The sequence below is a fragment of the Leptodactylus fuscus genome, chromosome 1 (assembly GCF_031893055.1).
Source record: "Leptodactylus fuscus isolate aLepFus1 chromosome 1, aLepFus1.hap2, whole genome shotgun sequence".
NCBI lineage: Eukaryota > Metazoa > Chordata > Amphibia > Anura > Leptodactylidae > Leptodactylus > Leptodactylus fuscus.
Window position 1 is genome coordinate 193,936,543 of NC_134265.1, and position 22,335 is coordinate 193,958,877.

Below are 22,335 nucleotides of genomic sequence, written 5' to 3' on the forward strand. Positions count from 1 at the left end.
TTTACACTAGTAGTAAAGAACAACATCTATTCCAGACAGTGAATATAACTGTGCAGTTACCTGCCAGTACCAGTGATCAATAACAAACCTCTCTTGGGTGTCTTTCACTCTACAATGCCGACTTCAACAAACCTCCCCTAAGGGGCTTTTACAAGTACACATAAAAAACAAACATGCACGCAATTGCGTTCAACAACAACAACACATGTATACAGGAGGGAAAGTATCTAAATATGCTCTTGCATGGACTGATACGTGGTGTATGGTCTAGGCTCCAATAAATTGTTCCCTCAATTGATGTTGTGGAGGAAACTTTCTCATGTTGAATATATGACCTGGTTGGGAGACTGGTTTTCGGCCCAGAAACTTTGGGAAGACCTCCCATTGATGCTGCCTTGCTTTTATTGTATCTATATATTTATCAACAGGCATTGATTGGTGATCGCTATGGGTTCAGACCAATACCTCGAATTATAAAAGAAGAGGAATTTGACATACTATACAAGAAAGTCCTCAAAGATGAAGCTGATGCTCAGCTTTTAACCCAGTGGTTTTGGAAGGACATGAATGCTGTTCCTCCAGTATATGTATTTCAGCCCATAACTGTTCATTTTCCTCATTTCTCTGATACGGATCCATCTCATGCTGAAATCCAGGCAAAGGAAGCCAAGAAGTGGAAGGCAGTTGAGAAGCGGCTGATAGGTATATTACGCTCAGCCGCACAAGTTGCATATCTTGAAGGATTGATTACTGTACAGCAAAAGCATCAGTATTATAAATCAGGTCTGTATTCTTAAAAGCAGTACATGTGGAAATATACAGTAGGGTAGGTCTATGTTGTCAAGAGAAATGCTGTAGTAATATTATAATACTGATAATTATTACTTACTAGGTTTGTAAAGACTATATAAAACTAAAAGGCTCAAGATTTATCTACAGTATGTTGTAAAGAAATGTCTGAACTACAATAGCGTCAAAAACAAAAAAATCGAAAACAACTCGTAACAACTGGTGCCGCCACACCCCCTAAAGCTACTACCATGTGTGGGGAAGTTAGCTCGGTAGAAGCAGAGATGCCCAACCAGTCAAGACAGGGAAACAAAATGTGCAGCAAACTGGTTTATTTACAAAAAATCAGGAAAATAAATTAACCTTGACTTCAGTCACAAAATAAATAAAACAAAAGACAGCCTTACCTTCGAGAAAAACAAAATAAATATCTGCTTGTCTGAGCCAGTAGCTAGACAGAACAGCTAACCTAACTATACATGTGGCTTATTACCAGCCACATGAACAAAACAGGAGCAATATTGTTTCACTTGACTCAGGGTTATAGGACAGAACCTTACACTGCCTTTCACCTCATGGAACTGCCATGAAATGCAAGCTCTGCAGCCTTTTATGGTTCAGTAATGAGCCAAGGATCTACACCTAGGCTGAGGCCTACTCCAGATCTGTCCTGGACCACACATATCAGAAACCTGGGGCTAATATACCTGGACTCCAGCACTTTGCCTGTTACCTTCTCACACATGTGAACGAGATCTTAGACTATGTCAATTTAGAGATTTTGACAAACACTGTTGGAGATGTACAAAAAAAAACTGCTGTAAAGAAACTGTGAAGTTGTTGCCCATGGCAACCAGTCAAGCAACCTCCTTTATTTTCTAAATATCCATGAGAGGTGAATCTGATTTGTTACCATGCAATTCCTTTCCTGTTTGTTTGCACCAATGCTTTATTTTAGGGGGACTGTACAACATATCAATAGTCTGTCAGTAGAAATTTGGTTTAAGATGTTTTTTCTTCCCTTGCTAACATACATTAGGTAGAGTGACGATAAGGGTAATAGTTACTTTTTTTCACAATGTTTTTCAGTGACAGAAGGGGAAATTGAATGTGGACTTTTCTTGGCCTCTGGAACTGATGAATCAGGATCTACTATTTTCTTTAGGGAAGTAAATGATATTGATTTCAGTAAAAATAAGTTCTCATACCTCATTGACGTCACAGAAAATGGAAGTCCAGACACAGAAGCTCAAGAGTTGCTAAATGACTTAAAGACCAGGATTGCACAACAGTATCCCGATAAATTAAAGATAAATACAGTTGACATTAGTAAACATGTATCCAAAGAAACATACTTACAGAAACTCTGCGACCAAGTCATTGCTGTGGTCAATCATCAGATACTCCACTCTTTATCCAGAAAGAGTGCTGACCTACCAGAATCAAAGGTAAATAGGACAACTTAAGACATATCTATAGATTGTAAATTATACAGAAAAATAGCATGAATGTGTAATAAGGCCCCAGTTACCAAGTCTCTTGTCATGCCAGGTAACCCAATAGAGGGGATCAGGGCAGCTAGAGCCCCACTTACCACAAGTTCTTCTTAGGGAGTAGAAATGGAGGAACCTCTCAAGTTTCGTTTCAGGTCTGGGTGGCTCAGGTCCTAGCTTAATTTTTGGGTTGAAGAAGTTTGGTATGAACCACAACTTAAATTGGCTTGAAACATAGTGTATAACACATTCTGGGCTCCTATGAACCTACCTGGATCTATTTCATTTCTAGTTCTCTGAGGCAAACACAGCTACAGTTATAAAAACCCCACTCACTTTTAAACATTTAAAATACTCCACAAATTACCCTTTTTTGGTGGAAAAGGTGCTTACTCTTGTTTTTTTAGACACACATGGTGGCTATATTGCAAAAAGCAATGATTTGTAAAATAAATAAATAAATAAGAAATTAAGTTAATTTATAAATTAATATTAAATTAATAAGTGCTATTTTGGGAAACAAAATTGTGGCTGTGGCTTCTATGATCATGAGAACAGCACTTGGGAGGCAGAAAAGAAATTTGATTATCTTGCTGGTTTTCCCTGTATGGGAGAACATGCCACATTAACATTGTGTTGACAGAATGACATTTTACAGAATTTCAAAAAAAACATTTGGGGCACAACGTAAAAACCCCCCAAAAACTGGACTATTTTCCAAATAGAGGTAGAACTTGTTTTTCTGCTTGTGGTGTGCACCTTTTCCCACATGGACATTTACAAGGAGAGGCCCTCATGGTGATATCAAGCAGGGACAACTTTCCTAGAAAAATAATTATGGATAGGTATCCTCCACTGAGACTGTGCACTGCCATCAGTTGGTGGAACGCAGTGGATTCAACAAAGTGGCATAGCAGCCACTACACCGCCAGGTACAAGTTTAAGTTGCAGATCAGCCAGACGACTGGGTGCAGATTGTTTACTGGACACAATGGATGATGGCTGATATTGACATGGAAGAGGAGGGGATGATAATGATGATAACTATGTGCTAACTGTGCATGTGGCCTGCCTACAAAGATGATCACGGAGAGAAGGAATAGAATGGTCTTGCTCACTTGGGCCACTCGCAATTCCATTTTGCCAAATAAGGTGGTGATGCCATTTCTTGTGAGAACAGAGAGATCTAGTTGGTAATCTCCCATACAGGAGATGTCCGTACGTAGCAACTGCCACCAAAACCAGTAGCAGTGGAAATCGGTTTGTCTGTGCCACCACTACTCAAGCTTGCCTTAGATCTACCCCAGGAAGATCTTTTGGATGTTGGAGCTGAAAGGATTGAGTGGTTACTATGCTACTACCATCTGCTTCTTGTGATGTCAGCCTGTCACACTGACCTGTGTCTTATCTGTAATACAATCATCATTGGATTCAGTAATGTCATCATCTTCCCCATTTTTTTGTAACTCATCAAGGCAATGATATTTCTCTATACCCTCACAATTCCAGATGCTCCTAGTGCTCCTACCAGCATGACTACCAGTAGCTCAACCCTTGCCACTACTACCACCACCAATAGTCTTTCACCTATACCTCCTCTACAGCCATGAATAATATATCTCTCAGCAGATACCACATGACTACTAGGGAATGGGATCTGTGCCAGTGAAGAAGACAATGTTGCTAGTACAGAAAGAGGGCCTGGTAAATTACATGTTACAACAGAGGAGGAAGAGGAACACACAGAACCCTCAATCAACATCTTGGGTCACTGCTTTTAAAAACATCTTTAGTCTCAGGAAGTACAACACTGTAGCTTCTGGCAGGGCTATCAAGAACATAAGTAGTGTTGCTATTGCCATCCACATTCTTCTTGCTAGTACTTGCACAAATGTTTCTTCCTTCCCTTCCTTTTGTCTGTCCCTTGCCCTGTTTTTTTTCAGTTATTTTGCTTAATTATAATAGTGATTGGCAACAATTCTGACACTCTGTGTATTTTTTTTTTCTACAAAAAGTATTTCAAGAAAATTAGCAAAGCACTATATGGGAGACCTGAACAGTGACTATTAGACCAAATGTGCATTTGATGTGGGGCCGAGTTTGCAGTGGAATGCATTCAGATGACACATTTAAGACTTGCTCTATAACTATCTGTGTCATAGAATGGAATCAATCTGAAGCCCTCATAGACATGAATGCCTAATGGAATGCACTCGGATGAAAATCAGATTGGCCCCACATTGGATGTACACTTAGTTGTGTGCATGGGGTCTTAGACTAGAACTAAGTCAGTCAGCTTGTATTTATTTTGCTGTTAAAATCGCACCAGTTGTAGAAGGCCCTGGACCTGGCACTAATAAGGCTGAAGAGAGGGGCAAGTCCAAAAGAGATGAAAAATGTGCGCAGGACGGGTACTACAACACCAACAGCAATCCGGGACAGACCTGTCAAAAGAGTGGAGGAGAGCTGGCGTGTGGTACCAGTGCATTAACATCTTAAAGAAATTCTCCTTGTGAACAACGCATCCCAAAGTCTTAGGCGAGCTCTTCCAAATAAGGGACCAATCAGTGTTTGAGATAGGCTGCCATAGGTAGAACTCCCAACTTGACATATAGGGGTGTTTTGGTAAAACATCAGGGGTCGGGTCCGAGAGGACCAGTCCTACAAAGCCTCTCAAAAACATGGGAATAGGTGCTACTGGCCCCTGGAAAATAGAGGAAGCCAGTAGGGAGACCTGGATATACGTGAACTCACTGGACACAGGGAGGCCAAACCTAGATTGGAGTTCAGCCAACGGTAAGAGAGTCCGAGTGCTATTTGATAATATCGGCTAAATAGGTCAGCCCTAAGCCATGGGCCCACCACAGGCCCAGTGAGTCCAGGTGGGTAGTTAGGGTGGAGGAGAAAAGCAGTCATACTCCGTCCTATCTATTATATTAAGAATCTGCCTGTATTCGATTAAATCTGACTAAGCTGTCCTATTTGTAAGATTTCCAGCTCTATTGCAGTTTGCAAGCTTTTCAGGACTCAGTGCTCTCTGTGCAGTAAGATTAATAACATGTCCATCAATACATCCACCATCACTGTAATGTGTTGTGTTCATGCTTACAGCACCTTACATAGTGTACATGACATCAGTACTGTAGGTGTCCACCTACTACTGACTATTGGCTGAGGTTAGACGGCGCCAGAATGTGAACTACAACAAGAATGTACCTGTGCAGACAGAAAAAGTGCAAAACATACTGACTACTGACAAAATAAAGATCCCCAATTCCAATTAGGACTACAAGATCCCAGGTACCTTCACTTGCAGCACACCTAATGTGGTGCATTTAATAATATGCCCTACGGCAGACACTCAGAATGCGGATGAACTCAAACCGCCACACAATTAAAGAGCAGAGAATGGACCTCCCTGTGCCAAAACACTTCTGCAATCAAAATCATAATATCATCAATGACATGAAGATTTTGGTTTTAAGGGGGAATTTCCAATCTAAGAGAGACAGGAAAATATGGGAGTATAAACTCATGACCACCTTTGACACATTCCAGAGGGGGTTAAATCTGTCGCATAGATTTATATTCTTCTATAAGAACTAAGCATCACATCACCAATCAAGGGGACCATAAAAACTCAGAGGGCCATCCTTTGAACTGATAATTTGCTTTTTTAACTTGTTTATTTGTGTGTGTACTGCTTTCTATCACCTGTAGCATCAAACACTTGAGTCCTGTGCCTCTTTTAGTGTATAAACATGCAAGTCTTCAGAAATTGTGTCATACCATGCCTTATGAAGAGACCTAGTAGTCTCGAAAGCTTGCAATCTGTCATCAATTTTGTTAGCCATTAAAAAGTTATCAACTACTGAAGACTCACAATCTTTATATTTAACAGAGATGGGTGAACCAATTCGTCACGAGCCAGGCTTGATCCGAATATTGCAAAATTTAATATTCTTTTATTAGGAAACCAAAAAATTTTGATTCATCTTGATGAACTAAAATGGCCACCGCCATATGTATTACACAGGAAAAATACAGAAAAGACACGGATCTTATGATTCACTGTGATGTTCTGGTGCCATCTAACCTCAGCCAATAGTCAGTGCTAGGTGAACACCTGCAGTACAGTACAGAAATTGTGTCATACCATGCCTGATGAAGAAACCTAGTAGTCTTGAAAGCTTGCAATCTGTCATAATTTTTGTTATCCATTAAAAAGGTATCAACTACTGAAGACTCTCAATCTTTGTTTCATATCCACTGGCTAATATGGTCCAAAGATATATTTTTCCATCTCTATTAGTGATGCTGTTCTTAAGAAAGTCACAACAGTTGAAGTATATGGCCCCTAATAACAGCATCAGAATTGCAAAGCCCAGAGAGGTGCAGCTACAGTTCTGTTTGCACAGGGGGATGCATGGCGAGTTCACATGGACTCTTCTCAGCTATCAGCATGTTCACTCCACAAACTTCCAGTCCAAGGTTCTGAAGCTCTAAACCTGACTCAGCTCCTACCTCTGAACCAACTCCCAAAAGGCCAGGGAACACCATTATTACTATTATTATTATTTATATAAAAAGATATATATTGTGGGGGACAGTCTTATGAATTGTGGCAGTGAATATGAATTAAGTATATGAGAAATCTTGGAGGAGGCTGAGTGCAAAACGAAGAAGACTGTCTTAAGCAAATCATAGATTACTATTTATAATGAATATGTCTGCCCCACAGCATGACGTAACGTACCATGCCGCACCATGGGGAGTGCACATAGTTTTATTCACACTTTTGTGTTTTGGTTATTGATTGTGAGCCACAACCAGAAGAGGGCTGAAAACACACAACACCTTATAATAGGATACCTTATCTCTGTACAGCCTATGCTTCTGGGTTTGGCTCACACTCACGTATGTGAATCTCTGACCAAAAAAACTAAAGTTTGAATAAAGCCTTACTAACAAACTTGAATTTACCATTTTGGATGTTGTCTTAAATTGAAGGTAACTGATTGTGTCTTCTAGCCAGACTCTTTCTGGCTGCTTCCTCACAACTTCAGGCCATGCACTTGACTTTCACACCAAGCTGATTTCCAGGCTTGTCAATTACCCTGGTATTCTTCCTTAAGCCCCTTGCGGATAACTGTGTACTAGGTCAGTGTGCTATTTGGGTTTTTTCCTGGTAGCACACTGACCCAGTCATTTCTGTGGGCCCATGCACATTACGTGGTCCCTTGTGCGGGCCAACAGTCATGGCTGCAAAATATGGAACAGGTCCTGTTCATGTGTGATTTTGCAGCGATGCTTCTGCGGCTCCTATTCAGTAAATGAATGGGGCCATGTGCGCTGGCCTTCCCATTCATTCACAGCTAGTCTAGCATACGATCATATGCAACCAAGATTTGGTCTACTCTGTCTGGAAGCCTCACAGGTCTCTGTCGACCTACAATTCAAGTCTCAGTATTACATGCACATAACAGTGTAAGGGTGCATTCACACTGAGTAAACGCTAGCTTATTTTGTAAAGTAAAATTACACTTGTAAATTTTGCTATCCCATTGACTTCAATGATATTTTTTTACAAGTGTAAAAATACGCCTGTAAAAAATACGCCTGTAAAAAATACGCCTGTAAAAATACGCCTGTAAAATGTCATTGAAGTCAATGGGATAGCAAAATTTACAAGTGTAATTTTACTCTACAAAATAAGCTAGCGTTTACTCAGTGTGAATGCACCCTAAGGGTGCATTCACACGGAGTAAAATGGAGTGTAATTTGGAGTGTAATTTTTACACGTGTAAAAAATGTACACGTGTATTTTGGAGCGTTTTTTTTACATGTGGCGTTTACGGAACGTTTTTTGGAGTGTTTACGCGTGTAGAAAAACACGCTCCGTAAACGCTCCAAAAAACGCTCCGTAAACACCACATGTAAAAAAACACTCCAAAATACGCGCGTAAATTTTTTACACGTGTAAAAATTACACTCCAAATTACATTCCATTTTACTCCATGTGAATGCACCCTAAAACATGTCACATAATCATTTAGGGTGTACACTACACTTAACTCCAGCAAGAGACAAAATGGGAGAGGCTGTAAATGGGAATCATATCAAAAAGGAGGGAATAATCAAAATGGCAAATGAATGAGAAATGGCACATCAACTAAAAGAGATACACACAAGACATACAAAAAGGTTATTATGCTACTCTTTAATAACTGCCTATGCAGCACCATGTAGAGAAAAAAATACTTAAATACTTCTTTCAAATACGGTTATTTGTTTTCAAAACAGCACCAATGGCTAGGCTGGCTGATGCAAGAAGTAACACACCATATGCTTCTCTCTCGCAAAAAATCGGAAGTATTTTGTGGACGACAAGACATGTTGCAAAGAATTTTAAGTCATGTCAAAGAGAAGGATGTACGGCCGCCTCTTATTATCTATGGAGCTTCTGGTTCAGGTAAAACTGCACTGATGTGTAAAGCCTATGATATGGTCAAACATTTGGCGATTAACAATGGGAATTTTGTACTGGTCTTGCGACTTCTGGGAACATCACCACAAAGCTCAGAGATTCATGATGTCTTAAAGAGCATTTGTTATCAGGTAAGTTTCTTTATATTGTATTTCCCTCACTGTTATATGTTCTTAATGAATGTGGCCATAATATGACATTGTGTTGTCTCTATACAAAGGTATGTTTAGCAATGGATTTGCCACCACCCACTCCACAGGTCACTAATATTTACAATGAGACTGTAAGGTTTTTTCACCAGATACTTAAAACTGTATCTAACAGAAAAACAGAGACCTTGGTGTTGTTTCTTGATTCACTTGATCAGCTCTCGCAATCTGATGGTGCCCATCACCTCCACTGGTTGCCCAAAGAATGTCCAAGAAATGTGCATATTGTCTTGTCCACGTTACCTGAAGAGGAAGGCATACTGAACATCCTAAGAGAAAACATCAGCGATGAAGCATCTTACTTGGAAGTTAAATTACTCTCCGCTGAGCAAGGAGGCCAGGTGATTGAAATGCTCATGTCTTCAGTTGGACGTACACTGACTTATCCACAACAGGACATTGTGTTGGACAGTTTTAAGAAATGTGGACAACCCTTACTTCTTAAATTGGCATTTGATGAGGCCAAGAGGTGGTCATCTTATACACCAACATCAGAGCTCTATATTGCCACCAATACAAAAGAAGCTGTACACCAATTATATAAGCGTTTGGAAAACATCCATGGCACAATACTGATTTCACATGCGCTCGGATATATTGTGGCATCCAGGTAAATATGTTTCTACTATTTATACTGTATTAGAGCAGTGACACACACAGTGGCAACTGTATGTACCCAAAAACCACATGATTGATGGTAATACAGTTATGCAGGTAAAATTACGGCATTACGGGCAAATTCATGTTGCTATTAATGGGGTTTTCTGTGACTAATTTACTTGCACTCCTCTATGTTGAAATTGCAACACCAAGACGGAAAGATCTTGGAATTATAGAAATAACAGGATTGATATATCTGTTACAGATATGTAAATTCTAAAAAATAAACAAAACAAAATATTTATCTTCATTTATTCAGTATCAAGGATGAGTGCCACGCACAAAAATATATGCATTTACACGCCTTGGTTGTGTGAGGAAGGAGATGCCACAATAAATTCACTTGGGACCACAACTCATTAAAATTGGCTACTGGTACTTTGAAATTGCTGAACAAAGACGTCCCAGATGTGCTTGCTGTCACAACACTTTATTTGATTTTTGAGATTTTATGTGGTTTAATAACTTTGCTTTTAGTTTGGCACATATGCCCCTCCCACATGCCACAGACTAGGGCTAGGTGCTTAAATATTTGGTGATATGCAGATGTTAGTGACACCAGCTACTTCCTCAATTTGCATAACCATATGGCTTGTCCTTTTTTGATGTTGCAATTTCATTGTCGAGGAGTGTAACATTACAGGAAAACAGCACTTACACTGCTATTGCAGCTATTATTTGCAGCATAAAAATGCATTTACATGCCCAAGTGTTCTGCATTTTATATCACTGCACTCTGGCAGCCCATAGAAATACATCTTCAACCACCACAATAAAGACATTCTGACAGAACACTCAGAAAACTTGCAAGTCTCTATTCTAATTCCTGAGAGATGCAAATCTAGTGTAAGCCAGAAACTGAAATCTACTCCAAGAAGGAGCTGGAATGGATTTCAGGTATTACTTATGTCAGTTTTCTGAAGTAAGTATTCATAAATGTGGTGTGCAGTTAAGATACTACCCATACCCAGTTCCCAGCCAGGTCATGGTTTACACTTGCTTAGAAAGTGATGTGTGCAGAGAAAAATGGCTACAATGGTGCAATGGGATGGAAAAGTGGCATGTGCAAAAAAAGAGTTTAGCGTGTGCCCTTTAGAGTAAATGCGCCCCGAACTGTTTTTGCCTCTCTATTGCCTTTGATTTTGAAATGTATTGTTTTATTTTTAGGTGATAGATAGATAGAATATATTTACAGTGTTGGCCAAAAGTATTGGCACCCCTGCAATTCTGTCAGATAATACTCAGTTTCTTCCAGAAAATGATTGCAAGCACTCTTTGGTATTAATATCTTCATTCATTTTGCTTGCAATGAAAAAACACGAAAGAGAATGAAAAAAAAAAGTCAAATCATTGATCATTTTACACAAAACTCCAAAAATGGGCCGGACAAAAGTATTGGCACCCTCAGCCTAATACTTGGTAGCACAACCTTTAGACAAAATTACTGCGAAGAACCGCTTCCGGTAACCATCAATGAGTTTCTTACAATGCTCTGCTGGAATTTTAGACCATTCTTCTTTGGCAAACTGCTCCAGGTCCCTGAGATTTGAAGGGGGCCTTCTCCAAACTGCCATTTTGAGATCTCTCCACAGGTGTTCTATGGGATTCAGGTCTGGACTCATTGCTGGCCACTTTAGAAGTCTCCAGTGCTTTCTCTCAAACCATTTTCTAGTGCTTTTTGAAGTGTGTTGGGTCATTGTCCTGCTGGAAGACCCATGACCTCTGAGGGAGACCCAGCTTTTTCACACTGGGCCCTACATTATGCTGCAAAATGTGTTGGTAGTTTTCAGACTTCATAATGCCATGTACACGTTCTAGCAATCCAGTGCCAGAGGCAGCAAATCAACTCCAAAACATCAGGGAACCTCCGCCATGTTTGACTGTAGGGACTGTGTTCTTTTCTTTGAAGGCTTCTTTTTTTTTTTCGTGTAAACTCAATGTTGATGCCTTTTCCCAAAAAGCTCTACTTTTGTCTCATCTGACCAGAGAACATTGTTCCAAAACGTTTTTGGCTTTCTCAGGTAAGTTTTGGCAAACTCCAGCCTGGCTTTTTTATGTCTCTGGGTAAGAAGTGGGGTCTTCCTGGGTATCCTACCATACAGTATGTTTTCATTCAGACACCGACGGATAGTACGGGTTGACACTGTTGCACCTTTGGACTGCAGGGCAGCTTGAACTTGTTTGGATGTTAGTTGAGGTTCTTTATCCACCATCCGCACAATCTTGCGTTGAAATCTCTCGTCAATTTTTCTTTTCCGTCCACATCTAGGGAGGTTAGCCACAGTGCCATGGGCTTTAAATTTCTTGATGACACTGCGCACGGTAGACACAGGAACATTCAGGTCTTTGGAGCTAGACTTGTAGCCTTGAGATTGCTCATGCTTCCTCACAATTTTGCTTCTCAAGTCCTCAGACAGTTCTTTGGTCTTCTTTCTTTTCTCCATGCTCAATGTGGTACACACAAGGACACAGGACAGAGGTTGAGTCAACTTTAATCCATTTCAACTGGCTGCAAGTGTGATTTAGTTATTGCCACCACCTGTTAGGTGCCTCAGGTAAGTAACAGGTGCTGTTAATTACACAAATTAGAGAAGCACCAAATGATTTTTCAAACTGTGCCAATACTTTTGTCCACCCCCTTTTTTATGTTTGGTGTGGAATTATATCCAATTTGGCTTTTTGACAATTCTTTTTGTGGTTTTCCATTGAAGACAAATTAAATGAAGATAATAATACCAAAGAATTTGTGATTGCAATCATTTTCTGGAAGAAAATGAGTATTATCTGACAGAATTTCAGGGGTGCCAATACTTTTGGCCAACACTGTAGATATGTGGTGCAAGCCCAGTGTAAACAAATATGGCACATTTACATGCAAATAATATTATACATGTGAAAAAAATTACTGGTAAAAAGTTACTTTTATCTTGTCATGCAAAACAAAGTAAATTATCCATCATTTCTGGCTATGTAGTGGTGAAGGAGAGCTACCCCTGATACTACCTTTGCCTGACTAAGTGATATTCTAATTAAATCAAAGGAATGGCTTGTCGGAAGCCGAACTAAAAGATATTCTCTCCATCGATAATGATGTCCTCTCTGACATTTATCAGTACTGGGCGCCTCCAAGTGAAGATGTGATACGAATTCCTTCCCTCTCTTGGACTCATCTGCGTCATGATCTAGAGGGGTATTTGGTGGAGAGGCAAGCAGATGAGAGCACGGTATTAGGTTTATACCACAGGTATGAAGCCATAGAGTGTTATACCAGTGTATATATTATGTTATGCAGTATATAGTGTGAGGTTTTGGCAATAATGTCACCAGACTTTTGTTGCTTTTTTAATTAGTAAATCTGCTGTACTGTCCTAAAAGTGAAATGTGAGTGTTGCAGAATTGTTTTTCCATTGTTTGTTCTTTATTTTACCATTTTACTCTACAAATATCCTAAAAGATCAGAAGAAAATCTTGTAGGGCATTCTATCTGTATAGTTTTAGTTTAACAACACGGTTATTGTTATATATTCTAGGCCTCAGGCACATGCCCGGGCCACAAGAAAATGGCCGCTTACACTAGCTTACTGTGTAAGCCAACATTTTCTTGTGGCCCAGGCATGCTTAGTCGGCTCTGACTGAAGCCTAGAAGATTGAAACCCAGGGAGGAAGAAGACACAGGCAGAAGAAGATAGAGGCAGCGCTGGAGAGTTCTGTCGCAGCATTGGGGACGTCCCCAGTGCTGTTTGAGCGCTGGAGTCCACACCCAGTGCTGCGAGAGAACTCATTTGCATACCGAAGAAAATACAGATTTCTACCAAAGGGCGGCACGGAGAAGACATCTAAAGGTAGGAGAAGAATAGCCTTTCTTAAGGCTATTCCTACATGTTAGTCAGAAAAAAAAGAATATCCACTGATAGGATCCTTTTAAGCTAACTGAAGTGTCTTACCAAATAGATTGCTTTATCTATTTTGCTCTGTTTGTCAGCTACAGGTGAATATGTGTCCTCAGTGTTCACAATGTGTTGCCCAGGTTTCAGACCACCTTTCTTATCTAGCTGTAGTGGTCAGGCTGATGATTCAGTCTCTGTTACAGACCACCTATAATCTCTTTTTCACTCTGTCTGCACAGTGCTCACAGATGCTGAGCCCTGATAAGTACTTGAACAGTGCTCGATCAGTACCTCTTATCTGTATGTCTGTATGTAAATACTGGCCTGTGCTAAAAACCATTAAGTAAAAACGAGAGGAGACCAGGAGAAGTCCTGAGATGTGAAAACACATTGAGATTAAAGTCCCATATAGCTATAACGCATCATGGTTTTTCCCACAGTATTGTTCACAGAAACTCTGCAGAAATTTCCTCTGTGGACTCTCTGCTTCAAGTATATATTCAGTGCCTTGCGAAAGTATTTGGCCCCCTTGAACTTTTCAACCTTTTGCCACATTTCAGGCCTCAAACATAAAGATATCAAATTTTAAATTTTGGGGCAAGAATCAACAAGTGAGATACAATTATGAAGTGGAAAAAAATTTATTGGATATTTTAAACTTTCTTAAAAAATAAAAAACTGAAAAGTGGGGTATGCAAAATTATTCGGCCCCTTTACTTTCAAGGCAGCAAACTCACTCCAAAAGTTCGGTGAGAATCTCTGAATGATCCAATGTTGTCCTAAATGACTGATGATGATTAGAGATGAGCAAACAGTAAAATGTTCGAGATTCGATATTCGTTTCAAGTAGCCCCTCAATATTCGACTACTCGAATCGAATATTGAACCCTATTATAGTCTATGGGGGGAAAATGCTCGTTTCAGGGGTAGGCAACATTCGATCAAATTATACTTACCAAGTCCACGAGTGAGGGTCGGGCTGGATCCTCCGAGAAGTCTTCTCCGTGCAGCGTCCCCGCGGCATCTTCCGGCTCTGAATTCACTCTGCCAGGCATTGGGCCTGGGCAGAGCCGACTGCGCATGCCCGCACTACAAGCGGGCATGCACAGTTGGCTCTGCCCAGGCCCGATGCCTAGCAGAGTGAATTCAAAGCCGGAAGATGCTGCGGGGATGCTGTACGGAGAAGACTTCTAAAGGTAGGAGAAGAACCAGCGTTGATTGGCCGACTGTATAGCATTCGGCCAATCAATGCTGGTTCTGCATCAAACTTTTCCATTCGAATAGCGAGTGGTACTCGATCGAGTACGAGTATTTCGAATACCGTAGTATTCGACCGATTACCTACTCGATTGAATACTACTCGCTCATCTCTAATGATGATAAATAGAATCCACCTGTGTGTAATCAAGTCTCCGTATAAATGCACCTGCTTTGTGATTGTAAGGCAGTGTTAGGGAACTCTGGAACGGGGACACAAGAGACAGTGAGCCCTAAGCTTATGCCCCCTACTGTCCCTTCCTATTGCCAGGCCCTATCCTATGTAATAGGCGGCAACCACGAAGACAGTCCCTCCCTGAGTATGTGACACACAAAACGCAGACAAGACGAACAACAACAATGGGAAGTCAACTTAGCCAAGGGTCAGTACCAAATCGGAGTCCAAAAAGAGAAGTCAGTGAGGAAAGCCAAAGGTCAAGTATAATAGAGTAATCAAAACAGAGACAGTAAAAGCAGGTATGCGCACTGCAATAGCAAGCACTGGTCTGAATGGGAACCAAGGCTATATAGGGAGGAAGAACCCGCCCATGGAGTTGAAAGGAAGGCGGCTGTCAATCACAGGGCACGGCCAGATTAACCCTTAGAGGAGCAGAGCAAACTGAAGGTGAAGGAGATGGGTGTGGTGGAAAATCAATTACCAAGGTAAAGAATAGGGCAGCGTTCAGACAGTGCAAGGAGAAACCAATGGAATAAATTACAACCGAACACGTCTCCTGCGCCGCAGCGTGCGGCCGGATGATGGCGCCAATGCCCTGATGGGCAAAGATGTTACAGTACCCCCCCTTTTATGAGGGGCCTCCGGACCCTCGCCAGATGGACCAGGTTTCAAGGGATTTTGGCGATGAAAAAGTTTTATCAAACGTGGCGCATGGAGATCCACACCAGAAACCCAAGTCCGCTCCTCTGGACCATACCCCTTCCAGTGTATGAGGTATTGGACTGAATTCTGCACTCGGCGGGAGTCTAGAATTTTTTCTACTTCATATTCTAGTTCCCCTTGAATCACCACAGGCGCAGGTGGACTGGACAAAGGAAGGACGGGCGAAACATATTTCTTCAAGAGCGACTTATGAAAGACATTGTGGATACCGAAAGAATTAGGAAGTTGTAATTTAAAAGAAACTGGATTAATACGTTCTGTGATGACATAAGGCCCAATATAACGCGGCGCAAATTTCCCTGAGGGAACTCTAAGACGCAGATTCTTGGAGGATAACCAAACTCGATCTCCCACCCTGTATTCTGGACCAGGTAAGCGTTTTTTATTAGCTTGACGTTTTTGGTATTCTTGGGCTTTTAGCAGGCTCAGGCGAGCCTGGGCCCAGACTGTGCACAGTCGTTGATAAATCTGCTCAGCATTGGGATTAACAGACTCAGTACTATAGAGAGAGGAGTACCTGGGGTTAAAACCATAATTACAATAGAACGGTGACATTTTAGTGGTGACATTAACCCTGTTGTTTATTGCGAACTCTGCTAGAGGAAGGAAGGCTCTCCATTTTTCCTGAGCATCAGACACAAAACACCTTAGATATTGCTCCAAGGTTTGGTTGAATCTCTCCGTCTGACCATTTGTCTCAGGATGGAATGCTGATGAAAAAGACAGAGAGATTCCCAAACGACCACAAAATTCCTTCCAAAATTTAGATACAAATTGCACACCACGATCAGATACAATATTTTCAGGGATGCCGTGTAGGCGGAGTATGTGATCAATGAAGTGCGAGGCTAGACGTGGAGCACTTGGGATTTTCTTGAGCGGTATAAAGTGACACATTTTTGAGAATCTATCCACAACCACCCAAATCACAGTTTTCCCTTGGGAACAGGGCAAGTCAGTAATAAAGTCCATTGATAGATGGGACCACGGTCTACTAGGTACAGGAAGAGGATGAAGAAGGCCCTCTGGTAACCTTCTAGATACCTTCATCCTAGCGCATATCTCACAGGCTGTTACAAACTCCTGTACATCCCGGGACGAACTAGGCCACCAGTATGAGCGAGAGAGCAAATACTTGGTACCAGAGATGCCAGGATGCCCTGCTAAAAGGGAGCAATGGATCTCCTCCAACACACGGAGACGAAGGTTGGGGGGTACGAATAATTTACCAGTAGGAGTATTCCTGGGAGCCAAATCTTGTGAATTTGCCACAGACGTAGCCAGGTCCAGGTTTATGGTGGCCATTACCACCCCAGGGGACAGGATTTTTTCTTGCACAATCTCTTGCTCACCACTGGGACAAAAACTACGGGAGAGAGCATCAGCTCGCACATTTTTTGTACCAGGACGATAAGTTACCACAAAATTAAAACGCATGAAGAACAAGGCCCATCGAGCCTGTCTAGGGGATAGTCGTTTAGCCCCATCTAAATACAACAGATTCTTGTGATCAGTAATTACTGTAATTTTATGTTTAGCCCCTTCAAGGAAGTGTCTCCATTCTTCGAATGCCCATTTGATGGCTAAAAGTTCGCGATTCCCTACATCATAATTGCACTCTGCAGGGGAGAACTTCCTGGAGAAAAATGCCACAGGCTGCAAACATGTGAGAGTCTCTGGACCCTGGGACAAAACCGCACCAACCCCCACTTCTGATGCATCAACCTCCACAATAAAGGGTTGCTCCAGGTCTGGTGGTATTAAGACCGGAGCTTCCGCAAAACATGACTTTAATCGTTCAAATGCCTGTTCTGCCTCAAAAGACCAGTTGGTCAAATCTGCACCCTTTTTTGTTAAATCAGTTAATGGCTTGGCAATTATAGAAAAGTTTTTTATAAATTTTCGGTAGTAGTTGGAAAAGCCCAGGAAACGTTGCCGTTCCTTCAGACTAGAAGGGCGTTCCCACTTTTTTATTGCCATGACCTTAAGTGGGTCCATACAGAATGAGTCAGGGGTAATGACATAACCCAGGAAGGTGACTTTTTGGACTCCGAACAGACATTTGGATAATTTAGCAAACAGATTGTTTTGGCGTAATAGTAACATAACATTTCTGACATGTTGCACATGTGTAGCCCAATCTGGACAAAAAAACAGAATGTCATCCAGATAGACCACCACATACCGACCTAAGAGATCTCTGAAAACATCATTCATAAAATGCTGGAACACTGCTGGGGCATTACACAGCCCGAAGGGCATAACCAGATACTCAAAATGCCCCTCCGGGGTGTTGAATGCAGTTTTCCACTCATCTCCCTCCTTGATCCTGATCAGATTATATGCCCCCCGGAGATCTACCTTAGAAAACCAGCGGGCACCCACAATCTGATTAAATAGGTCTGGAATCAGCGGAAGTGGATACTGGTTTCTAACAGTAATTTTGTTTAGTTCACGATAATCTATGCATGGTCGTAAACCCCCATCTTTTTTATCCACAAAAAAGAAACCAGCTCCCATGGGAGAATTAGATGGACGAATGTGACCTTTCAGAAGGCTTTCCTGGATGTATTCCCGCATAGACTTACGTTCAGGGGCAGAGAGATTGAAAATCCTTCCCTTTGGGTATTTAGAATTCGGAAGGAGCTCAATCGCACAGTCATACGGTCTATGCGGGGGTAACACCTCAGCAGATTTAGCATCAAATACATCACAGAAGTCAGACAGGAATTCAGGAATAACCGTCTCCTCACTGAGACAATTGGAGGTACACAAAGCTATGCAATGAGAAGAGCATTGATTTCCCCACTTTACCAATTCTTTAGTGGCCCAATCGAAAGTAGGATTATGGAGACTTAACCAGGGAAGTCCTAAAATAATATCAGATGACAAATTCTCCATAACAAAGAAGCTTATGCCCTCAGTGTGTATTGAGCCTACTTGTAATGAGATCAGCGGTGTTTTAAAACGAATTTTGACCCTGGCCAGGGGAGTAAAATCCGCTCCAGTCACCACTAGGGGGGTGTCTAATGGCACAAGATCAAGACACAAAGCAGAAATAAATGAAAGTTTAACAAAGTTAGTGGAAGCCCCAGAATCTACCAGGGCCTGCCCAGACACAGATCTGTCTCCAGAGGACAGAGAAACAGGTAACATCAATCTATGAGAGTATTCGGAAGATACCTGGTTGCCTGAGTGGTTCTCCCGATTACCACTCAGGCCCTGAAGTTTTCCGCCGGCGTGCGTGGTTTGATGGAACAGTCTCGGACGAAATGACCTGGTTTACCACAATACAGGCAGAGGTTATTCTGGACACGATATTCCCGTCTAGCCTTGGTATTCAGCGCTCCCAGCTGCATAGGGTCGTCCCCAGGGGTGACAGGAGAAGAATTAGATTTTTTAACAGGAAGAGAGTGGTAGACAGAAGGCTTAACAGAATCCGACCCTACCCTCTCTTTACGTCTGTCCATGGCCTGTTCTAAGGTGGGGGGATCCGGGTGACCTACCCAAACATCTTTAACCGAGTCATTGAGACCTTGTTTAAAGAGAGCCCTCAACGCTGCATCACACCAACCTGTGGTTATACTAAGTTTCCGAAACTCAGAGCAATACAGTTCAGCGGAGTGTTTACCCTGCCGGAGGGTAAGAGGTTGTGACTCGGCAAGTCCAATTTGGTCCAGCTCTGCGTAAATGGCCCCCAAAGATTTGAAAAATGTTTCCAAGTCTGTCCACTCCTCTGCCTCAGGGGGAAGTTTAAGGGCCCAAGTCTGTGGATCCCCCTGTAAGAGAGAGATGACCACCCCCACCATCTGAGACTGAGATGCATGAGGATTGACACGAAAGTATAACATGCATGACTCCCAAAATGTCTCAAACTTCCCTCGATCCCCAGAAAAACGATCCGGGAGTAACATTTTAACCCTGGGAAGGGAAATTACGTTAGTAGGTGTAGCAGCAGCCTCTGCTTGTTTTTGGGAGAGGTTGTGCACCTGATTAGCCAGTTCAGACACCAAACCTGCTAAACCCTCCATCCGAGATACCAGGTTTTGCACAAAAGCCATAGTATGAGGTAGGAGGGGAAAAAAACCAACCCTGTTTTTTTTTTTTTTTTTTTTTATGGGCTTGCTATTATGTAAGGCAGTGTTAGGGAACCCTGGAACGGGGACACAAGAGACAGTGAGCCCTAAGCTTATGCCCCCTACTGTCCCTTCCTATTGCCAGGCCCTATCCTATGTAATAGGCGGCAACCACGAAGACAATCCCTCCCTGAGTATGTGACACACAAAACGCAGACAAGACGAACAACAACAATGGGAAGTCAACTTAGCCAAGGGTCAGTACCAAATCGGAGTCCAAAAAGAGAAGTCAGTGAGGAAAGCCAAAGGTCAAGTATAATAGAGTAATCAAAACAGAGACAGTAAGAGCAGGTATGCGCATGGCAATAGCAAGCATTGGTCTGAATGGGAACCAAGGCTATATAGGGAGGAAGAACCCGCCCATGGAGTTGAAAGGAAGGCGGCGGTCAATCACAGGGCACGGCCAGATTAACCTTTAGAGGAGCAGAGCAAACTGAAGGTGAAGGAGATGGGTGTGGTGGAAAATAAATTACCAAGGTAAAGAATAGGACAGTGTTCAGACAGTGCAAGGAGAAACCAATGGAATAAATTACAACCGAACACGTCTCCTGCGCCGCAGCGTGCGGCCGGATGATGGTGCCAATGCCCTGATGGGCAAAGATGTTACAGTGATATTCTCAGCATTCTGTTTAAAGCGCAGAGAGCATCATGAAGACCAAGGAACACACCAGACAGGTCTGAGGTACTGTTGTGGGAAAGTTTAAAGCCGGATTTGGATGCAAAAGCTTTAAACATCCCAAGGAGCACTGTGCAAGCAATCATATTGAAATGGAAGGAGTATCAGACCACTGCAAATCTACCAAGACCTGGCCGTCCCTCTAAACTTTCACCCCAAACAAAGAGAAGACTGATCAGAGATGCAGCCAAGAGGCCCATGATCACTCTAGATGAGCTGCAGAGATCGACAGCTGAGGTGGGAGAGTACTTTCACAAGGCACTGTATATATACATACTATATATATATATATATATATATATATATATATATATATATATATATACAGTATATATATTGAAACTGCCGGTGTTTTTATAGGTGTAATTGATATGCTGCAATTTCCAAAACCGTGACCATTTGGGAATTTGCAGCCTGTCCGCTGCTCATATTTTCCCGCAATGTGTGAATGGGGTTTGTGAGTATCCCATCCACTTTGCAGGGACTGTAAAACATCACATTTTTTTCCGCAGAGTTTACGCCGCTGTCAAACTGCAGCTTTTATGTCAAATGGAGCCCTGGCCTTTCACTCCACATTCTGAAAAAGCAGCTTTTTTTTTGTTGTTGCAGATTTTACTGCATTTTTCTGAGCTAGTCTAACTTTGCACTGTCTTAGGCTGAGGCCCACATGCCGTAAACGCCTTGATTTGCCTGTGACGGAAACGGGTAATAAAAATCACGGCATTTTACAGTCAGAGCAATGTGAATGGTAATCCCATGACAACTTTTTTGTAAAAACCTCGTCGCTGCAGACATTCTGCGATTTTCAAAACTGGTGCGGTTTTGGAAATTGCAGCATGTCAATTATACCTATGGAATAGCTGGGGATTTCTCCATAGGAATAATTGAAACAGAAAGTCCACAGAGGAAACCTCTGTAAACTTTCTGTCTAAAGAGCTGCGGGAAGAACTGTGATGCATTGCTGCGACGGTTTTTACCTCAGTGTTTTTTCCTGCGCCACTTGGAACCTTAGCTTGATGGTGATATCACACCTTAGTTTATGCCAGAAGGCACCATCCTTCCTTCATATTTCCCACCCCTTGGGAATACACTTCTGCAAGATTATTTTGGAAGCATTCCGAGGACAGGACATATAGGAACAAAAATACAAAAATACATGAAATATGCATTGGTTGGTTTTCGCTTTGCAGATTTCCCTGTGGGTCTGCATAGCTTTCGACCGTTACATCAAATACTAAAAGCTAAAATTGTTTGAATCTCATCCACAATGGAGCTGTTATAGATTACCAGGTTAGGTGTTGTTAATTTTGTGGCAGTTAACCTGCTGCGACCATGGCACATCTGGCCCTGGCCTTACAAGTGCATATGTATCATTTGGGTGTATGTAGTATACAGGGCTGGCATCAGCACATGGCAAACCCAGGCAAGTGCTGGGGCTCCAACATCCTGAGAGGGCCCACTGGGCTGCCGGGTGCTGACTGTGTGGGATGCTGAGGTACAGAGGGACTCTATCTGATTCCTGTGGTAGATGCTATTGGGCTTAAGGACCCTTGATGATGTCATGTGTTGGCGGAGCTACACTGGATTGTACAGAACAGTGTGATGTTACACAGGAAGATGCATCTGCTGGGAACAGTCTGATGGAAGGTAAGTAGGAGAGAAGAGAACATGTGTGAACAAGAGGGGGGCATGGGGTGCAGGCTGTTTGTGAACAAGAGGAGGAAATTGGGTGCAGGCTGTGTGAGAAAGAGGAGGGAATAGGGGTGCAGGCTGTTTGTGAGCAAGAGGATGGGGGGTTCAGGTTCTGGGGGGGTACAGTGAGCATATAATACAGTACGAG

At 42.1% G+C, this 22,335-nt stretch overlaps 1 protein-coding gene across 1 annotated transcript in view; it reads left to right on the plus strand.

Moving 5' to 3' along the window:
* Positions 1-22,335, plus strand: part of NWD1 (NACHT and WD repeat domain containing 1) — a 125,935-nt gene that overhangs the window by 39,424 nt on the left and 64,176 nt on the right. The window contains exons 4-8 of the mRNA XM_075280473.1: positions 429-783; positions 1,879-2,237; positions 8,586-8,900; positions 8,990-9,588; positions 12,679-12,882. Of these exons, the coding sequence (XP_075136574.1) occupies positions 429-783; positions 1,879-2,237; positions 8,586-8,900; positions 8,990-9,588; positions 12,679-12,882 (1,832 nt within the window). The remainder of the gene's footprint in view (positions 1-428; positions 784-1,878; positions 2,238-8,585; positions 8,901-8,989; positions 9,589-12,678; positions 12,883-22,335) is intronic.